This window comes from Physeter macrocephalus, chromosome 20, assembly GCF_002837175.3.
Source record: "Physeter macrocephalus isolate SW-GA chromosome 20, ASM283717v5, whole genome shotgun sequence".
In the NCBI taxonomy this organism is placed as follows: domain Eukaryota; kingdom Metazoa; phylum Chordata; class Mammalia; order Artiodactyla; family Physeteridae; genus Physeter; species Physeter macrocephalus.
The window spans coordinates 71,073,280-71,096,028 of record NC_041233.1 but is presented as its reverse complement, the minus strand read 5'-3'; the positions used below and the strand labels follow the sequence as shown (position 1 = coordinate 71,096,028).

At 39.3% G+C, this 22,749-nt stretch overlaps 1 protein-coding gene across 4 annotated transcripts in view; it reads right to left on the bottom strand.

The window, feature by feature from the left end:
- SHTN1 (shootin 1) overlaps positions 1 to 22,435 on the bottom strand; it is a 104,266-nt gene extending 81,831 nt beyond the window's left edge. For 2 of the 4 annotated variants that reach the window (XM_028481181.2, XM_007126140.3), the window contains exons 1-2: positions 22,350 to 22,435; positions 6,279 to 6,331 (exon numbers count right to left, since the gene is read on the bottom strand). In XM_028481181.2, the coding sequence (XP_028336982.1) occupies positions 6,279 to 6,331; positions 22,350 to 22,407 (111 nt within the window). In that variant the 5' untranslated portion in view covers positions 22,408 to 22,435. Of the gene's footprint in view, positions 1 to 1,619; positions 1,711 to 6,278; positions 6,332 to 22,349 lie in introns of those variants that run through there. The other 2 variants (XM_055080929.1, XM_028481183.2) reach the window with 1 other exon arrangement.
- Between the last annotated feature and the right edge of the window lie 314 nt (positions 22,436 to 22,749).

Sequence of the window (22,749 nt, the reverse complement as noted above, 5' to 3'; positions counted from 1 at the left end):
CAGACTGCCTTGAGGAGGAAAGTCTTTCCAGTGCGTATTGGTATTCCCCTCTCCCCGACCGAAATGGGCAGCTCTGTTCTTTCTGCCTCGCATATCATCCAACTGCTGTTTGTACTAAAATGTCTGCTTAACGGGGCTCAGCAGAAGTACAGATAACTGTAGGCACTAAGATATCTTTATATTTTGCTGTGTGTACATTTTATGCAAGAAAACCCCCAATATTCTGAATTGTGTCTAACTTCCACTAACATAAACATTCATTTTTATCTCCATGACGCACAAATGCAACAAAGAGTTGCCAGCCTACAGAAAGGCCAGTTTGGGGCCCAAGAAGTACACACATGCACTGCATACACAGGACAACAACAGAGTAGGCAATCTACACAAAGACAACTACCGTACAGTTGACTGAATTAGACTGCTAAGCAGGCATCTACTGTAATCACTGAATGCCTTTATTTCCTTCCTCCAAGTACTGAACAAATTATTCATACAGGTGCTACGTTAAGCAGAGAAAATACAGTGGGGAACATAATAGGCAACGTGCTCTCACAAAACTTATGATCAATCAAGAAAGATCAACGATGAAACAAGCAATTCATAAGAACACTTGCCATAATGAGAGAAGTACTGCACTACAGGAACATACAGCAGAGGCTACAACATGAAGTCCGAAAAGGTCTCCACTCCACACCATTTTTTACTTATTTGTCTTGAAATTCATTCCTTTTATGTCCAGTTACAATATTTAAAAGTTTAAACAGGCATAGCATCAGAATTGTGCATATTTACCTGTTTTAGAATATGTGGTGATGCAGCTCAAGGACCATCAAATCATTTTTAGTAAAAATCAACAATTCTATTGTTCCACCTATGTAAGTTTGGTTAGAACTCAGCTGTGCTTATCCTTAAAGAACACAATAAATTAAATCATTCCCACTAGGATGGAATTCTTTTCACTCTCTTTCTCTTTTGGTAGTGTTCTTTCTTCCAATTCAAAGTTCTTTCCCTCCAATTTTCACAGGCAATAAAGTAGTAGCTGTCCCCTAAAGCTGTCTTACAGCATTCTCCAAATTCTAGGTATTGTGTGTTAGATGGAAACACATGTCATCAGAACAGAGATCCTTGCTCTTTGTTTCTGGATAGATTGCTGTTAATAAGAGACTCATTTTCACTTTCAAACTGCTAAGTAATTACTTTTTCTCTGGCACAACCACTTGCCACTCTGCTCTAAAGAAACTGCATGTATGTGAATGTATTATGCATGAACAGTTAGCATAATGGATGCATATCTTGCTCTTTAAAGTGGCTTCTTTACTGATTTTTTTTAAATAAAATACTTTGGGACCTTCACCTCTGAAATTTACAAAAGATGAAGAAATTTTAACAATAGACAACTGAGCCAAGATGCAAACAGTATCATCTATCTTGCTTCTTGAAACCTAAGTCTTGGAAAGTGTCTGTCTCGTTCCCTTTTCATTCATTGTTCCTGGCAAGCTGACAGAACCGCCTGATGCAGTGTTACAGTAGCTCACCCAAACGACTTCTAATCAGCCACTTAAACATTTATTCATTTCAAAACTCGATCCCGGAACATAGAATTAAACATAAATACTTACTGTTCAAAAGCAGACATTCTTCTATTCTACAGATTTCCTTCTTTTTATGCACACTCCACACTGCCCCCACCACTCTGAGAAATGTGAAAGCTATTCCATTAAAAGCTCAAAAAAGCTTTGCCCACCCCCCATATAGGAAAAAAACCACAAACAGCTATGACAAAGATCCTGAATGAGTCATAAGAGAATGCCCTTCAATTGTAGAAGCATGACTAACACATTTAAACATGATGATTGCTTCACAAGCAGAGTAAAACTTCATTTGGTTGACTTCAAAATATACAAGTCCTCTATTTTTCTTTACCCCAAAAATAATTTGGAAGGGTTGTTGACTTCAATGTGATAGGCCTTCTCACTTTTTAACATATTGTTGATAATGCTATTTAGAAACCAGGCAAAAAATAAGTAGCACCCTTTCCATAATCTCCACCTATCTTGATGTCTAAAAAAAACAAAACTGAAGCTTTTACACTTTAATCCAACCCAGATATCATACATGTACCCTATATAATATTTTGATAATGAATTTTGGTTGATAAAATGTGATAAGCACATAAGAAATATACAGATGTTTCATTACAAAGAGGCGACAATTCTGCTTGTGAGAGAAAGAAGACTGAGAAAAAGTAAGCGACATTTAATCCAAGCATTAAGAGATAAGAGTTAGTCACATGGAATTGAGTAGGAATCTTGTCTTTTTGTTCTTTTCCCATCCCACCCCCAAACTCTAAGCATTCACTTATATGTACAATTTATCACAGTTATTTGTCAACTTGCCTGTGTCCCTCATTAGAGTGGTTTTATTCTAGAGTGGGACCTTCGTATATTTTTCTTTATATCCCAGTACTCAGAAGGCATTCAGCAAAAAGTTTTCCTTCTCAACTCAGATCCTGATTCCATCCTCAAAGTCATTGATAAAAACTACAAAATGATCAGCATTATATTGTTCTTAAAAAGGGAGAACTGCAAAGGAAAAGATCATTAAAACACTGGCCCACCCTCCCAAATCTCCTACTCTTACCCTTGGAATGCATTATGTCAGAATCTATACACATGTGCATGCGCGCGAGCTCACACACACACACAGGCACACACACACACACACACACAGGCACACACACACACACAGGCACACGCACGCGAGAATTTTTCTGATGTAAGATTGATTTGATATTTAACTTTGTTTTTAAATACAGAGCAATAGATGATGAAGACAAACGATCCAGAAAAGTATTGAGTCTGATAATTTGCTGTGGAAAATTCATGGGTTAACAATAAAAAATTAAGAATAAAACCAAGACCTTTGTGGAAAAAATCAATTGGACCCCCTAGGTTTACCTGCTTCAAAATGAGTATTTTTGGTCAGAATACCCTGTCTGAATCTAGACTCTGTTAAGCCCTGAGGTCCTGTTTTCTGTGAAATAGAGCTGGCACAGGGTTGTTTGGAGCATCAGATAAGGGAGATAAGGGAATGTACCTGACCCACAGTAGCTTCTTAAAAAAACAGTCTCTTAAGCAACCGCCTGTTCTGAGGAAATTCATGTCCTACCACTTGTCTCAACAGAGGAGATTCTAAACAGGGCATAAAAAGATCTACCCAAAGGAATCACACCCACTGTCTCTTCCCATTGATAAGGTTCATGACCTGACAACAAAGATGGTTAGACTTAATGTGGACATACAGAAGGAAAAAACTTGCCATTTCTTTTTCTGGTCGCTTACACTTCTGCAAAATTTCCCCACATCAAATTAACTATGGCAAAAGACTCTTACTTTAGATTCCTATCCTTGACTGATTTAACTGAACTCGTTTGGGGTCACGAGGTAAGAATGGCCATGAATATTTGCTGATGTGGACTGGACAAAGCTCACACAGCCAGGCACAAGAGAGTGCTTTGCCAGAGAAAATGGTGTTCTCCATTTACCACCTCCAGAACTAAAGCTGCTTTTACTCATTCTGTGCTGCATTAAAAAGGCTTTTATTATAGGCTTCCCTCCTTTGTAATACAGTCCCCCTTTCGGGGAAAAATCTGCAGTAATAAGCCTACTAGTCTTTTAACACAAGATAAACAGAGTGCGGTAAACTTAAAACCATCCTATTTTGTTTTACCCAACCACACAGCATTCCATATTGCTTTCATTTCTTTTCTTCCCATTTCTGTTAATAGCTATTTTTAAAGAATAAGTACAGAAGCAGGTCAATACAGATGTTACAAAAGTGTCAGGACTCTGCGTAGAGAAACATGTAAACAGGTAATGGGCTAAGGTAATTTTTAATCCTTCTTTTGCCAAATGCACCTTACCTACAATTCACTTGTGTAACAGATGGTTCGCATAAAAACTCACTGCAGAAAATGGCTCGCAGTTAAACAACCATCATCCTCACTAATAATGGATGTTTATAGAACATCTACTATTTTTAGGGCAATGCTAGGTCTACAAGTAAGCAAGGATTAAAGAAGGATAAGAAAAAACAAAAAATTTATTCTTTTTCCTCTTATATTATTCACTTTCTTCTATATCCTTCTTTCTTCATCAAATGAAGACACTTGTTTGCTTTCCCTCCTCCTATCTTCCAGGTTAAACCAAAGAGTTCTCCTGAATTAACCCTTACAACTTGTTTTGCTCTTCCCCCCTTGGACCAGGAACATATATGGAAGAGACTCAATTGACTCTTGGCTCCTTCTCCTAGAGCCGGAAGATGGTTGGGTATCTTAGGGAAAAAGGCTCAAGCTATCTGGCATAAGCTTCACCCATTAGCTTTACTTTAAAATTATGGGACATCAGGGACCCAGGATCTAAGCATACACTCCCCACCTGTTGGCATCCTCGGGACATCTGTGATTTTGTGTGGTTATGATGTTAGAATTAGAAATCTTGTCAAACTGTTTTCTGTGACCTCCTTACCATATTAGAGATGCATGTACCAGCCACCTTCTATCACAGATATTCTCATCACCCCACCTACCATTCCCTGAATTGCCTAGTGAAAGGAAGGGAAGACACTTAAAATTTCAAATATAAATAAATTTTTAAATAAAATTTTTATTTCAAAAATAAACCAAAGATTTATTCACAAATGAGCGCGAAACGTGGGTGAAAAATAACAATCTAAAAATCTATTATAATGTGCTTTGAACTAAAGGACTCACCATTAATACCACCACACCAACATCTATATAGGTGGCAAATTAATACAAGTAAAAAAGTTAAATATGATTCTTAAGAGTTCAATAAATACCCACAAACATGCCACAAGTTTTACAAATATTTAGCTCACTGCCAATTTTCATTACAGCTCTTACTCTGAAATTTTAAAGACAAGGTTGCATAATTTACTGCAATGATGAGTACCTTCTTTAATAACCACGAAGCACCTGTCTTATTAATTTTCCACCACGGATGTTATGCTTTGAAATATCTGGTCTATCAAACAAATTTCTAAAAATAGAAATTTTAAATTTTTAAAATAAATTTCATTTATATCTAAATAACAATAATGGACAGTTCCCCCTCTCTCTCCTTTTCATTTTCTACTCTGTTCCTCTACTTTTTTTAGCATTCCCTTCCCTAAACTTATAGGGAAAAAAAGATATATGTTAAAAAAACACTCATGAGTGAAGTAAGTCAGAAGGAGAAAAATAAATACCGTATGCTAACACATATATATGGAATCTAAGAAAAAAAAATGTCATGAAGAGCCTAGGGATAGGACAGGAATAAAACACAGACCTACTAGAGCATGGACTTAAGGATATGGGGAGGGAGAAGGGTAAGCTGTGACAAAGTGAGAGAGTGGCATGGACATATATACACTACCAAATGTAAAATAGGTAGCTAGTGGGAAGCAGCCACATAGCACAGGGAGATCACCTAGGTGGTTTGTGACCACCTAGAGGGGTGGGATAGGGAGGGTGGGAGGGAGACGCAAGAGGGAAGAGATATGGGGACATATGTATATGTATAACTGATTCACTTTGTTGTAAAGCAGAAACGAACACACCATTGTAAAGCAATCATACTCCAATAAAGATGTTAAAAAACAAAAAAAAAAACCACTCATGAATCTAAAATGGATATGTACAGGGACATAAAGGTAAGTAGAATTTAATTATTTAACCGTTAAAAAATAAAACTGCCAGAGCCCAGAAAAATATTCACCATGCTTCACCATCTTCACAATGGGTGTTTTTCAACTTCCAATAGATTATTCATATACTTAGAGGAAGCAAACATACAAAGGGTTTATGGAAGCATTTGAGCTAAACACCAATGACTAATTCCAAAGAGTTCTCTCCAGATCTAATATGTCTCAACCCAAAAGGTAAATGTCTCAGGCCTTCAATTCCATCACTAGAATCCCAAATCTGACTGCTGGAAAAAGTACAATTCTTGGGGGCTTGAGTTGCTTGGCTTGGTGCCTTGCTGCACATTTAGCCGTGTAGTTAATCTCCCAGAGCAGCGCCCACTGTAGCATGCCTGCTATTCTTTACCATCTGGAGCCTGGAGTTGATATTAGCCTGAACCACACATGCAGGAGAAAAGAAATTAAAAAAACAACTCTCATTCGCATTTAACTGAAATTGGTGGCAGAACAATGCACCATGCTGTCTAGGCTTTTACACAAGTAAGAGAGGAAAGAAAGGGTAAAGTACAAACCTTCTCCTTTGTCTTCTGGTTCTCTGCTCTGAGGTCTTCATATTCACCTATTGCTAAAAGAAAAAAAGGAAAGCAATGTTATAATGCTATCAAAAGTTTACTATGGGAAAACCTGGGAACCCAACTAACCCCTATTGTCTATTTACAAGGTTCTGGGTGGGGTGGAGAAGAGGCCACAGAAGAAGGGCTCCTGCTGTTAAGAATAAGGAAGAAGAAGAGACCAGAGCAGATGTGAGCCCACGGAGCCGAATTTCAGTTCTCCTGGGTTATTAGGAAGACCTATGAGCCATAAGTGCCTATGACAAGTCGCTTCTCATCTTTGATGTTCAGCACTTGTGAAAGGAGACAGGTTGGTGTCCCTGGAGTTCCTTCCAGCAAGATTAGTCTGTGGTGCTGTAATCACAGGTTTATTTAAGATTGGCCTCCAGAAAATAAACTCAATGTCACTTATCTTCTTTATCCACAGGGGAAAGTTTCTGCTATGAGCATTCAGCTAAGAACAACTATTTTCAGGCACTGCAAGATCATCAACCACCAAGCCGTGACCAGATCCCAGCCAGATTCATTTCACTAAATTAGAAAAATATGTGAATTATCTGGAACTATTTCCAGCTATGTGGGAAAAGCAGCAGTTTTCTACTTAAAATCCTCCACTGCCAGAAAAGCAAGCTGAACTCCCACATTCATCTCTTAGCCAAAGCACCATTTTTAGATAGCCTCACAGTTGAGAATGTGCCATTTAGAGTGTATGGTGGGAAGAAAGAGACTGATTTAGGACTAATGATGGAGCAGAATGTCTAAGGTGGACCCAGCAGAACTGCTGCCCACTCCCAGACCAGCATTTTGACTGGCACCAGAGAGCCAGTCAATAATCAAGTTTGGATTTTTATACTTTTACTTTTAAAAAATTTCATTGGGATTTATCTACAAAAAGCTAAGTTTTTCTTCAAAAAAAAAAAAAAAAGACCAACAGAGCTTCCTATTTCTATGAAGAACCTGAAGATATTAATTAAAAATTTGAAACCAGTGGTTTCAAGAACATTCCAGATAATCTGGTCATTAATTCTAAAGTGTATGATTCTAACCACCGGAGCAGAGACTACCGCCAAAACAATTCAGATGGTAAAGTATATGCTGTTCCTTTCAACAGTGATCTGAAGGGTTTAGAATAGTTACTATGATGACCGGACCGAAATCTTAAAATCCAATTCAAATAAACAAATATTTATGAGACTATACCATCAATGGCCCGAAGTTTTACCAGCACTTCATAACCATCTAAATAAGAATTAATGGACATTTTATTGAAGCCACACTCAAAAAAGAATCGTTTTTTTGAAAAAATTTTCTAATCTTTGAAAATTAGATAGCCCATAAGATAGCTAAATGTATACATGTAAAGATACAGCCCTTTTAAAAATAATTACAGTTTCAACAGAAAAGATTTGATTGATCACAGAATGAAGTCCTCTGCACACCAGCTCCTTATCAGCCTCCATCAGACAAACCCCAACCAATGAGTATGAAATAAATTGTCCTCAGTTCTGAAAATTCAATAAAATGTTCCTCCCCCTCCTTTTTCTAACAAAAAGAAACATGAACTAAGAGATTCTAAAAATACGCACTTACAACATTAGGTAGTCTATGGTCATGGTCCCAAATCTTATTACTATATCTAATATTGTTTCAAAAAATAAATACTTGGGGGCTTCCCTGGTGGCGCAGTGGTTGAGAATCTGCCTGCTGATGCAGGGGACACGGGTTCGAGCCCTGGTCTAGGAAGATCCCACATGCCGCGGAGCAACTGGGCCCGTGAGCCACAACTACTGAGCCTGCGCGTCTGGAGCCTGTGCTCCCGCAACGAGAGGCCGCGATAGTGAGAGGCCCGCGCACCGCGATGAAGAGTGGCCCCCGCTTGCCACAACTGGAGAAAACCCTCGCACAGAAACGAAGACCCAACACAGCCATAAATAAATAAATAAATAAATAAATTTAAAACGGTGGGAAACAGGAGAAAAGCATCAAGTAGGATTTTAAAAATAAATACTTTATTGAGAGACTTTGCTTTAGTTTACTTGACATTTAAAAGTATATTTAGATAAAGTTGAAAAATCAAAATTGATTTACCACTCTATTCCCGATGACCTACTTGACAGACATACAAAAAAAAAAAAAAGACAGTAAGAATTTTTTTCGTTCTATTTAAAGCATCACATAACGGCTATGAAGGCCTTTTTAAAAATACCGATACTCAATGGAACAGGATAGAAAGCCCAGAGATAAACCCACACACATATGGTCACCTTATCTTTGATAAAGGAGGGAAGGATATACAGTGGAGAAAAGACAGCCTCTTCAATAAGTGGTGCTGGGAAAACTGGACAGCTACATGTAAAAGTATGAAATTAGAACACTCCCTAACACCACACACAAGAATAAACTCAAAATGGGTTAAAGACCTAAATGTAAGGCCAGACACTATCAAACTCTTAGAGGAAAACATAGGCAGAACACTCTATGACATAAATCACAGCAAGATCCTTTTTGACCCATCTCCTAGAGAAATGGAAATAAAAACAAAAATAAACAAATGGGACCTAATGAAACTTAAAAGCTTTTGCACAGAAAAAGATACCATAAACAAGACCAAAAGGCAACCCTCAGAATGGGAGAAAGTATTTGCAACTGCTTGTCAGTACAGTAGTCAATAAATTACACGAGATGGTCAGCACTTTATTAAAAAATAGTCCTTGCATTAGATGATTTTGCCCAACTATAGGCTAACCTAGGTGTTCTGAGTGCACTGAATGTAGGTGAAGCTAAGCAGTGATGTTTGACACGTCAGGTGTATTAAATGCATTTTCAATTTATGATATTTTCAACTTACCATGGGTTTACTGGGACGTAACCCCATGGTAAGTTGAGGAAGATCTGTACAACAGAAGCAGCAGCCAAGGAACCAGTAGGAGAAATAATGGTTTTTATTTAAAGACAGTCACGGCATGGAAGCAACCTAAGTGTCCATCAACAGATGAATGGATAAAGAAGATGTGGCACATATATACAATGGAATATTACTCAGCCATAAAAAGAAATGAAACTGAGTTATTTGTAATGAGGTGGATAGGCCTGGAGTCTGTCATACAGAGTGAAGTAAGTCAGAAGGAGAAAAACAAATACCGTATGCTAACACATATATATGGAATCTAAGAAAAAAAAAATGTCATGAAGAGATTAGTGGTAGGACGGGAATAAAACACAGACCTACTAGAGCATGGACTTGAGCACATGGGGAGGGGGAAGGGTAAGCTGTGACGAAGTGAGAGAGTGGCAGGGACATATATACACTACCAAATGTAAATTAGATAGCTAGTGGGAAGCTGCCGCATAGCACAGGGAGATCACCTCTGTGCTTTGTGACCACCTAGAGGGGTGGGATAGGGAGGGTTGGGAGGGAGGGAGACGCAAGAGGGAAGAGATATGGGAACATATGTATATGTATAACTGATTCACTTAGTTGTAAAGGAGAAACTAACACACTATTGTAAAACAGTTATACTCCAATAAAGATGTTAAAAAAAAAATACCGATACTGTTCTTCCATTATAATGCCAACAGAATCCAGGCGAAACACTGTAGACTCCCAATTACTGGGTCTTTATGAAAAGCATTAGTTATTAGTTACCTATCATATCTTAACGGAAACCACAGAAAATATCTTTCCGTGACTGTAAGCAACTTAAAAAAAAAAAAATGAAGCCAAGTACAGGGAAAGGAGAGGAAAAGTATGGGAAGAATTCAACCATTTGGTAGTGGGAAGGGGCAGTTGGGGAATTGGGCATAAACGAAAAATATTTACTTATATTTTTATTTCTTTGAATTTAAAAAAACCAAGCTTACTGCCCTAAACAATATTCACATACACATATATCATAGTGAAAACATGTGTAACCGCATCTTTAGCAAAACTGGTAAAAACTATAATGACCTATGTTATTCAGCTCCTTCTTTTTTGGCAATGCCAAAGGGTCACAGAGAAAGCCTTATCGTTTCACAACTGGCTCACAGTTTCAAAAATTTTTAACATGAGCTGTGCAACTCAAGTGATTTGATGAGCGAGATCCTCCAAATTTTCAATTACTCAATAAAAAAAGAAGAAATGATTTTGACCAATTCTCTGTCATGTGAAAGACATCTGCAGCTTGGGAAGACTTCATCCCTTGCATTTACAGATACAGCATATTTCACTATACTGTAAAGTCACACAGCACAGCAATTTAAAAGTGCAGCCCAAGCACTTAACTTAGCCAGGTACCTTGGGCAAACTGGTTACTCTCTGTGTCTAAGATTCCTCATCTGGAAAATAGGAATAATAACTGTACATCTCTCATAGTGTTCTTATTAAGAATAGGTGAGCTAACACGCAAGAAGAGTGCTTAGGCATATTAAATGTTGAATACATGTTAAACAAAGGTTATCATTACTGATACGGCAAGGTGTGTCAAATCTGTGACTCTGACAAGAGATTAGGCTGCTCCCTAATGCCTTCGGTCTCAGGCTTACTTTGGTGATACATGGCCTGAAAGATGGCAGAGCAGAAAATCTCTGAAATCCTAAGTACGACTACCTTCCACCAAAGAAAGGGAGGAGAGAGGGGGTAAAAGATCAACTGTAGTTTGTTGTAGAAAAAAAAGAAGGGGGCAAAGAAGTGGAAGCATGTCTGAAGCTGTACTTTTCAATCCTGGCTGTACATTAGAATCACCAGGGGAGCTTTTAAATCCTACAGCTCTCTAGTCTCCTCTCCACTCACCCCCAACCCAAGATTCTGATTTAACTAGGTGGACCTTGGACATCCGTATTTCTTTAAGAGGTAAGCACCCCAGGTAATTTTAATGTGCAGCCAAAGAGGGGACTCACTACACAGGAGTACAGAATGGAAGAAAAAGGAAAATGTGGAGAAAACAAGGAGAATATCAGGCAAAGCATGTGCTTCAAGAATCATGCTGGTTCTATATTCTAACCCACTAATGCCAAGAAAGAGAATTTTCTTTACAAGGTGCAAACCATGATAACATAGCCATCCCAAGAAGCAGCTGAGTAGACTTAGTTGTTTGAGAAACATGACAACTAAAGTTCAGAATTACAGGCCAATAACACCTCTGGCTAGGGTGAGCAACAATCAACTTGCCTGGGCCTTTTCCAGTTTTAGCATTTTAGAGTCCAGTGCCCCTGGAAACCTCTCAGACCCAGGAAGCTTAACCACCCTATCCTAGCATTAGCTCCAGATCAGTATTTCCAACCAACACTGTCTAGATCTGCACTGTCAAATATGGTAGCCACTAGCCACATATGGCTACTTACATTTACATTAATTAAAATTAAATAAAATTTAAAATTCAGCTCTTCAGCTGCTCTGACCACATTTCAAGTGCTCAATAGCTACATGTGGCTAGTGGCTACCACTGAGGACAGTGGACACAGAACACTTCCATCACAGCTGAACGTTCTACTGAACAGTACAGTTCTGGACATCTCTGTCCACATACCTTACAAGTACCTCAAACTCAACATGTTAGAAAGTGAACTCATCAATTCCATTTCACCCAAATCTCTTACTTCCTGTATACAGGCTATCATCTACCTAGTTCTCAAGCTAGTACCTCAGGATCACCCTTGATTTCCCACTTTCCCCCACCACCAAAGGATCATCAACTGCTCAGATCTCAAAATGTCTCTCCAATCTACCCTTCCTCTATCGCCAGTATCTCTGCCCTATTTCTGACCCTCAATAACAGCAAAACCCTCTCATCTAGCCTCTAGCTTCCCTCTACACCAAGTTCATTCTTTACAAGGTAGATACTAGTTAGCACTGTAACAAAGAAACCTGGTTATTTCATTCTCTTGTTTAAAAGCCACCAAAGATGTTAGCTTCACACCCTGGGAACCCCACTCTCCTCTCCTCTCCCCAATCAGAGACCACACTCACTCTATCACACCCAAAGTCCCAATGCTTCCCTAAACCCTCTGAGACCTTTCATACCCAAGTGTCTTTACAAATATTTTCCCCTCTGCCTGCAAGGTCTTCCCTTCCGCATCTCCTCTACCTCCTCCTTTTCAATGCAGTTCAACTGTCATTTCTTCTAAGAAACTCTCCCCATATAACGGGGGCAAAAATCAGCATTTATATTTCTAATATACTACCAAAGTACACTGTTCATAGATCTCTACTGGAGCATCTACATGCAACATTATAAGTTGTCTGAACACAGGTCTGTTTTCTTGTCTTTTCTCCCACTCAGTTCCTTGCTATATACCTTACACTCAGCAGAACACAAAGCACAGAGTCTATGCCTATGTTGAATGAATGAGTGGTTCATATAAATCTGTGATGTAGAGCAATTAAGCGAAATATTAACATCTCCCCTTTAAAAGTGAAGACACAAATGCATAGAAAAGTCAAATCCCACAGTAAGGAATGGTGGAAGCAGAACCAGTCTACTGATCCTAAAGGTCACCCATGTACAAAACATTTATGAGCACTACTGTGTGCAACGTGCTAAAGCACTAGACCAGAAATAAGCCTCTAGGTTGAAGAGTATGTCTTTATGCATCCAGATGCCCTCTTCTAGCACAATGCCTGATGTATATAGTAGGCACTTGATAAATGTGCGTTAAATTCAGGAAGGAGGAAGAATGGATCTAGGTCTTCACATGAACAAATCATGAAAGAGCACATACTTTCCTCCCCATATTAAAAGGGCCTCTTAAATCATATGTTACAACAAGATACTTAATAAAAATGAAGCTTTAAATAGCCATCAAATATAACCAGAAAAACACTGCCTCATGAGATCTTCTAATGTATATTCTCATCCACTGAGTTTACATCTTTGAGGCTCATGGAGCCTTGAAACATCTCTTACTAATGGGGTATGAGGACATAAGTCATAACAGATAATGTTCAATTAGGACATTATTCACTTCTGCACACATCCCAGTAGGTCCTGCTCTTAAAACCAGAATAGAAAGAGAAGTCGTTTATACCTCAGTTGTTAATTAATGCATTAGAAAAGCCAGGGAAACACTGCTGGAAAACCTGATCAAAAAACAAAGGTGAGAGATTTCATATCTAAAAAGAAATTATAGCAAACCTGAAATTCACTCTTTACCTGATAGAACACACAGTACAGTGTTAACGATTTAATGATGCTTAAGAAGTAATCTCAACAAACTATATTAATGACTTCAAGTTAACCAACAGAAAGGAAGGAAACTGAGAACTTTAAAATACGTATATAAGTCTGGTTTCTGGTCTGGCATGTAAGGAGCTTGTAAGCCGACACTCTGGTCCTCACAACAACAAAAAAAGCTGAACAAACTGAAAATCAACAACTCTTCTTGGATCCATGAGAGAACTGAAGTCACAGGGCAAATCACTACTCCAAAAATTAGAGATACACTCAGATAGACACAGAGGATCACAACTTATTGGAGCAGAAGCCAAGGTGCAGAAACACCCTCATGTGCCAAGATAGGGAAAAATATCTAAACTGTAATTAACAAATTGCTAGAGGCTCAGTTCCAACAAGTTTGAGAGTTAAAAACTCCAGGCATGGGCCGATCTTAAGAAGCCCCGACACTTTTTTGAATTTTAACTCCAGGAGTACTACCAGGTCCTCACAGTGAATACTGAGAAAATTTCCCTACTGTTTCTGGCAGGGGAGGGGAAAAGTAGCCATCACGAAATATGCCCAGAGCATTCTGTTCTTTATAACAAGACCTTCCCTCAAGAGAAATTATTTATTAGAGCCTAACAGATTAAAGGGAAGGTAATAACCAACTCCAGCACCTTGTAGCTTTCTTGTCCCACGGACAGGGAAAACTGGAACTGAGAAGCACTGGTGAAAGTCACAGCTCTGGGGCACAGGCTCACTTAAAGACAGAGACCCTATCACAGGACTATTCCCTTCCCCCATACCCTACCACTACATGAATGTTTATAGCAGTTTTATTCCTAACTGCCAAAACTTGGAAGCACCCGTGATGTTCACCAACAAGTGAATGGATAAACTAACAACTGTATCTATACAATGGAATACTATTCAGTGATAAAGAGAAACAAATGAGCTGTCAAGCACAAAAGACATGTAGAAAGCCTAAATGCATATTGCTATATGCAAGAAGCCAATCTAAAAATGCTATACTCTGTACAATTACAACTATATAACATTATGGAAAAAGCAAAACTACGGAGCCAGTAAAGAGATCAGTAGTTGCCAGGAGTTCCAGGGTAAGGTGAGAGGGATGAACAGGTAGAACAGAGGGAATTTTTGGAGCAGTGAAATTATTCTGTTTGATAATGTAACGATGGGTACATGTCATACATCTGTCAAAACCCATGGAATGTACAACATAAAGAATAAACCCTAATGTAAACTACGGACTTTAGTTAATAATAATGTATCAATATTGGCTCATCAATTCTAAGACCTGTACCACACTAATGCAAGATGATAATAATAAGGGAAAATGGGGGCAGGGAGGGGGGAGATGAGGGAATATTCTCTGTACCTTCTGCTCAATTTTTCTGTAATCTAAAACTGCTCCTCAAAGCCGTATTTAAAACAAACAAATATATATATATATATACATGTGTGTATGTATATGTACATACGTATATATTGAGAGAGATATATATATAATCTCAATCTCAGAATCATACCCTGATTTGTGCCATAGAGGATTTGAGATAGAATCAAGTAACTAAAAGGATCCTAATATATTTCTGTTCACTGCACCAAACAAAAATTTCAGAACTCGTGCTTTAATGTTTACAATGCTTAGATACATCAATAAAAAATAAATGAAATAAAATGCTTAGCCAACATGGGAAGCAGAGAAAAAAGCAGTATTCCTTCTACATTTTAAAGCAAAGCTTGGCTGTGTTAACAGCTCTACAGAATAAAATCTACAACACAACAAAGTTTAAAATATACATACTTTTTGGATCTAACAATTCCACTTCTGAGAATTTTTCCTACAGCTGCACTTACAGAGATATATGTGTACAAAGGATGTAAGCAGCATTACTGTTTTGAATAAATTTTGGTTTTATAAACTTTAGATTCATAGCAAAACTACACACATAGTAGAACTCCCATATACCCTACACCCAGTTTCTCCTATTATTAACATCTTACATTAGTATGGTACATTTATTTCAATTAATGGACCAATACTGACACATTATTACGAACTAAGTCCATACATTATCTTATTTCCTTAGTTTTTACCTAATGATTTATTTTTGTTCCAGTAACCCATCCAGATACCACATTATATTTAGTTGTCATGTCTCCTTAGACACTTCTAGGCTATGACAAGTTTCTCAGACTTTCCTTGTTTGTTTTTTTTTTTTTTTTGGTGGTATGCGGGCCTCCCTCTGTTGTGGCCTCTCCCGTCGCGGAGCGCAGGCTCCGGACGCGCAGGCTCAGCGGCCATGGCTCACGGGCCCAGCCGCTCCGCGGCATGTGGGATCCTCCCAGACCGGGGCGCGAACTCGGTTCCCCTGCATCGGCAGGCGGACGCGCAATCACTGCGCCACCAGGGAAGCCCTTCCTTGTTTTTAATAACTTTGATATCACTGATCAGATAATTTGTAAAATGTTCCCCAACCTGGGATGTTTTCCTCATGATGAGACTGGGGCTATAGGTTTTTAGGGGAGGACCACAGAGGTACAGTGCCATTTTCATCATCTCACATCAAAGGTACATACTATCAACATGACTTAAATCACTACTGAAGCTGACCTAGATCACCTAACTGAGGTAATGTCTGTCAGGTTTCTCCACTTTAAAGTTACTATTTACCCCCCTTTTCACACTGTCCTCTCTTTGGAAGGAAGTCACTACGCACACCCCACACTTACAGAGCAGGGTATTATGCTCCACGGCCCTTTGAGCGGGAGGATACATAAATTATTTGGAACTGTTCTGCATGGAAGATGTGTCTCTTCTCATTTATTTATATCAGTATGGACTCATGAATATTTATTTTATACTTTGGGTTACAATCCAGTATTTTGTTGTTCAAATTGTTCCATCTTTGGCCATTGGAAGTTCTTTGATATAAGAACCATTGGTTCTTATATCTCTTTGACATATCCCCATCATTGTGCGCTCATTTTTTTGAGCACTTCCTTACTTTCTAGTAACTACAAGATACTTCAGGGTCATCTTGTATATATCCTGCCCCAGTCACTCCAGCCCTAGAATCAGCCATTTCTCCCAGGAGCCCTGTTCCTTTTACTGGAGAATGGTATTACAAGCCATGTTCTGGAGCTAGATGTGCTCACTGCTACTGGTACACCTAGGCTCTCAGCTGAAAGAGCAAGGAAATAAATGTCTGTATACTAACCCAATACATATATACACATCCGTAAATATTTCTAGACGTAACCATCGGTATCTATCTATATTAAGCTAACCATGAGTTCATACCAATGTCTCCAACTCTTCTCTATTGCCAGAAGCATTATTTTTAATAAAAAAAATAGAAATACAGAAGTTTGTTTTCCAGAGGACATTACACTGTGGGAGATCCATACAGGGAACATTATGCAATCAATTTTTAAAGGTTTAACTCTATATCTACTGGTATGAATTCTATAATATATATTAACTGACAAATATATATGTACATACAAACACAATTTCCAGAAGGAAATACAACAAAAGGTTAACGGTAGATAACTTTGAGAAATGGGAATGGGGTTAGAACATGCATTATCAATGGGTCACCCTCAAAGAGGAAAAAAGTATTAGATATGACAATGGCTTGTAGCTCTCCAAAGGATCACAGTACACAAAAAGATGCAGAATGTTATCTGTGGTATTAAAATTTCATGGGGAGGGGAAGTGATTAGGGGAAAAAATGTCTAAAAAGACTCCTTTGGAGAGTATAATGAAATAAAGATTGAGAAATAATGAGTTGGAAGGAACAGGTAATTGTACTTTTTACTCCATATGCTTTTTTCTTCTGTGAGCATATGTCTATTTTTTAATTTAATTTTTTAAAAAAACAAAAGTAAGACTGATCTACCTAACGGCAGTGTTAGGTGAATAGTGAAATTCTGACTAGAAGTTGTAGTTCCTCAGGCCATGCTGAATGTCCATGTCACAGAGGGTCACCCCAACTGGGGACTCTTTGGCAGTGGCTCACCAACTTTAGGAAAATGCATTTTTAATACTCTGGTTTACAAAAATCATATGGCCCACAACGCCTAAAATACTTATCTCTGCCATTTACAGAAAAAGTCTGCTGACCCCTGATCTCCACTATATTAGCTTAAATTTTTTTGGTATGTTCATACAGTGGAATACTACTCAGCAATGCAAACAAATGAACTATAACTACATGCGACAATACTGATAAATCTCACACACATAATGAGTGAAAGAGGACAGAAGCAAATAATACACACTTTATGATTCCGTTTATGTAATTTCAGAAACTTGCAAAACTTATCTTTGGTGGCATTGGATATCTCTGGGAAGAGGAAGGTGATAGTGATTGGAGGGGTTATGAAGCGGCTTCTGGAAATGTTCTGATTTAAGCGTTGTTAGAAACATACTTTCTTTTTAAAAATAATTCACTGAGATGTTCATTTGTATTCTGTGCAGTTTTCTCAATCCATGTAATACTTTGTTCTAAAAGCAGAAAATTTTAAATATAAATCTTACAAAAATGTAACCAGATGAAGAAATATAAATTTACCAGCCTTTTCAGAGGTAACTAAGTAAGTACATATGTACCCTGGCTGTTCAGATACCGTTGGTCCCTGGACCACACTTGGAAAATAGTGGTGTAAAGCCAAGTTTGCACCTGACACCAAGGCAACCATTTAGTCCCAAACGGCTTTCTACCGACTGACTTTGTATGGACCCGAGATTGACAATGCTTCAGCTTTTCCACATAAACAGGGTCACTGTGGTAGACAACAGTTTCAGACCGTTTTGTCAAAATAATGCTCTAGCTACTTTCTAGCCTGGAAGCCTCTTTTAATTACTAACTCTGTTCTAAGAATAAACTTGACTAAATTTCCATGTGAACCTTAAGCACTAGCTCAATAATCTTGGAGAAAATGATACCAACTCTCAAGATGAAAGAAGGTTACCTTGCTTTAAAACCAATTATCTTACCATTTTAAATAGTGTCAGTCCAAGAACAGCCCATAACTTTTATTTGTTTGTTGTTGTTGTTTTGGTCTTACATTAGAACATCCTTTTTGCTAAGTGGCAATCATTCTCTTCAAAACTTCCTCAACAAGATCCAAATGACATGGCATTATGATGATGACAGTTTAGTGGACATCTGCTGTTTGTGTCTTCCTAGCCCGCATCCCCCCTTCTGGTAGTGGCACACCATTGTTCTTTGGACTACTCCAATCCATTGGTCTTTGTGGAGGCTGCCAATCAAGGTGCCGTGCCCTTCTCTGGCCAAAGGACTTTAAACACATGACCCAAATGAGGCCAGTTAGACACTCTACCACGATCTCTAAACTAGGAACTCCTCACCAGCAGGGACAAGGGTTTTTCCATCTCTATATCTCTGAGGCCTAGCACAGTGCCTGGCTATGAATATTCAATGCATGTGGACTGAATGAAATACAAAGAAAATCATGTACCTTAAACAAATGCTGAGCTAAGTCTATCATTTCCCAACAGAATTCTGAACATTGTATTATGTTTTGTAAGGAAAATGTCCACTTTAGTAAGCTAGGAAATATGCATTGGAAATAGTATCGCAAGTTGCCATTTCTCAGTGCATTAAAGATGTCAATCAGTCCAATAAAATAAAGCCGCAAAAAAGACAAAAGGAGAATTACCTCATTACCTCAACATCTGCTTGAACATAAGCAATCGCACACTGGCTAATTTTTTTTAAAGGGACATAATATAACTTTCTAGAAAGACATAATATAGCTAATTATACCATTCACTAGAAGGGAACATACAATGTTTTGAAGTAATTCAGAAGTGGGTGTGATTTATAAGACATAGAGCTTAGGGAACGTTAAGTATAAATTAGAGATTGCTCATATTATGACAGACTCCGTCATTACATTTCACAACTTTAGTCAAAAGCAACCTTATTCACCACACCACTAAAGACTTCACATTAGGGAAGGCTGCTGTCAGCTTTGCCATTTAGAGTTGATGGCAACCTTCCTTCTGAACACCCTCCTGGGGAATGGGTTCAAATTTTAGACTTAAAATACACTAGGGAAGAAACGATATGATGAAACCTAAATGGCCAATAAACATGTAAAAAGATTTCAAACCTCACTAATTACCAGGTCAAACAAATTTTTTAAAGGTACCATTTTTGTTCATCAGATTGGCAAAAAGTAAGCCAACTGTCAGGCTGTCAAATTAGTAAAGACTGCTGTTGGTCACTGTTGACCAATGCATGGGAAAATTGACACTTCTGGGGGGAATGTGAACTGGTACAGCCATCTGGGGAGGGGGGCACTTTTGCAATGCCTAGCAAAACTTTATATGTATATGCCCTCTAAGCCAACAATTCCATTTCTAAAAATCTATCCTAGAAAAAAAAATTTAATTGTACAAACTGATTTGTATGATTATTTGATTAATGACTGTCTACTAGACAATAAACTTGTCTGTCCGGTTCACCATCTCTTCCCCCAGTGCCCAGCACATGTGCCTCACATATGACAGGTACCTGGTATTTGTCAAAGGAGTAAATGAATAGGTTTACTAAGCCTAAAAAAAGAAAAACAGAGTCTTTAATCGATAATGGTTCTTCTTGTTCACATTAAATAGTAGTGGAATTATTCATGTTAACAGGCTGTAAAAAGTACTGTCTACTTTTAAAAATAAATCACACACACCGGCTTACAAAATTGATCACAATATTGGTAAGAGCCCAAACACCTAGTTGCCAGGTTTTCCACCTCAAATCCCTAGCTTCCCGGTTAGTTCCGTAGGTTAAAGAACAATTAAATACTCTTGAAATAAGTCACTTGCTATCACAGTCTATGATCCACTGACAAATGCCCCAATTTTGAAATGTATAAAAATTACACCATGGGCTGATAAAAACCCCAACACCTGTGTAACCAGACTCAATATCCTAAAAAAAAAGTATACTCTTTAAGAAACACAAATTTCAAAGTCTAACTGTTCTATTGCCTTTGACATGCCCAAAATTGAGGAAATATATCCTCTAAAAATACTAATGCATGGATTTGTTTGTTTTCCAATGTAACTGGAGAACCAGAAACTTAAGAATCGTCCGTTTTTCTCAAGTCTCAAATCCAACACAAAGATAGAGATGTGTTCCAAAATCAAATATAAATAACTTGTGGATTATCTGCATAAATTATCCTTGAAATCATAAACATAATGAAAAGAAGTGAAATATTAAATTTTAACATTATTTGAAAACTGACCATCCATCAAAAGATCTGGTATCCACTGACAGATATTACCAATAATGAAAGCTCCAACAGTCTAGAATATGAATTAAGAGTCTTTATGTTGGGTGAGGGGGGGGGTAGTGTTATTAGGAATAAAATACTAATAAAATCCAGCCCTTCACTAAAACACTTGAGAAATTCCAGATAAAGGCATGTTGCCCACCCACTAGATTCACTGATTCTTGTGACTTTATGACCTTAGACTAATCTAGGATGGGAGATGACGGTACTGGGAAGGCAAAAGCCATTAATATTTATCCAGCACTTTCTAGATGCTAGATACCACAGAGGAATGTGTTCTGTCCATTTTTGAGAGGTTAAATATTGATAATTTCCTCAAGGTCACACAGTTACTAAACAGTCATGTTGAGATTTGTTTCCAGGAGTGTGGACTCCAGAGGAATCAAAATACCCTTATGAATGGTATGTTTGTGGTCTCAAGGAGCAACAGGTCACAGTACTGGACAGACCTCATAAAATCATCTGGTTTAGCTCTTGTACCTAGTCAGGTCAGGCTGGATTAACCATAAGACCCACGGAAGGGAACAGACTTCCAAGTTCACAGAGTTGGTGAGTTAAGTCAAGAGAAGTGAAAGAGCCGGGATTAAACACCAGGATTAGCCACAGAATGGGGCCCCTTCCACTATACGGCCATGTAAGCAAGTTATTCAGAAAAACATATGTTCCGACACATTTTTACTTCCTAAATCTGCATAGCTCCTCTTTCTTGACCCATATTCTCAGGCCACCTTTGGTCAGGGTAATAATAATTTTAAATTTAAAGAGTGTTAGGTTCACATATGATCTTAATTTGGCTTTGTTCAGAAGTGTGGTTACGTGACGAAAATCACTGATTAAAACAGTTCTTTATTAAGAGATTAAAACAGTTCTTTATCTAGTTACCAGGCAATGCAGAAATGCATGTACATGGCTTTCCTGCGAACCAGAGCCAAGTCCTAATTCAAGAAGCCCCGCACAGGCAGGGTGTTGCCTCACTGACAAATAAATTGCTAAAAATGGGAAGCGATAAAACACACCATGGCCTGCAAATCCTCGCTGCTAAGGAAAGAGGAACTAGGCCAAACCAGAATGAAAAGCTCGGAAAGGCTGTCAAGCAGCGCCGCAGGCGCCAACGTGCAAGGGGGGGGCCAAGGCCAGGGAGCGAGGCCAACAGAGCTGCCTAAACCGCCGCCTCTCCAAAATAACCAGCCCCGCTGGCTTCCCCCGCGTGTAAGGTGGTACCGTAGGACCTTGTCCCCGCCAAATCCTTGGCCCTTCCCCTCAACCCCCATGGCCGGCTAAAGCGACCAAAGGGTAGCGCTTCCCGCCCTGCAGGGCACGACACTCCCAGGCACAAGCAAAGCACATTACCCTGTGCCCCGAGCTCGCCAAAGCGCGCGGGGCGCGGAGAATGCTTCTCCACGGGTGACGGATCTACTGGGGGTGAGTGACTACGACGGCCGCAACACCTCCCGCCCAGCTTCCACCACCGCAAAGCCAGCGCCCTGGAGCCGTCTCCGCCCATGGGCCGCGGCTGCCCGCACCTGGCGGCCACACGCCCGCCTACCTTGCTCCTTCAGACTGGAGATGAGCTGCAGCTGCTTCTCCTCGTCCGAGCTGTTCATTTTGGCAGGTGGGGCCGGGAATAAAAGGAAGGAGGGAGAGGCGAGGGGTACGGTGGGGGGAGGGGGGAAGAAAAAGCAAGATGCCGGTGGCTTGCGGCTTCACTACCCGGAAGTTGGATTTGCTCCCGCTCCTCCTCCTCCTGGCGCGGAGCGCGCGGGTGAGATCATCCCCACGCACCTACTCAGCGGCCTTTGCTGCTTCACCTGCAGGCAGGCGGAGGGGCGGGGACAGGCCGGTAGCCCGGGGGCAGGAGGTGGGAACGTAGGAAGCACCCGCGGTGGCACCTGGGCCCGCAACCCGTGCCTAGCCTGCGGCCGCCGCTGCGCCTCGCCTTCCTCCGC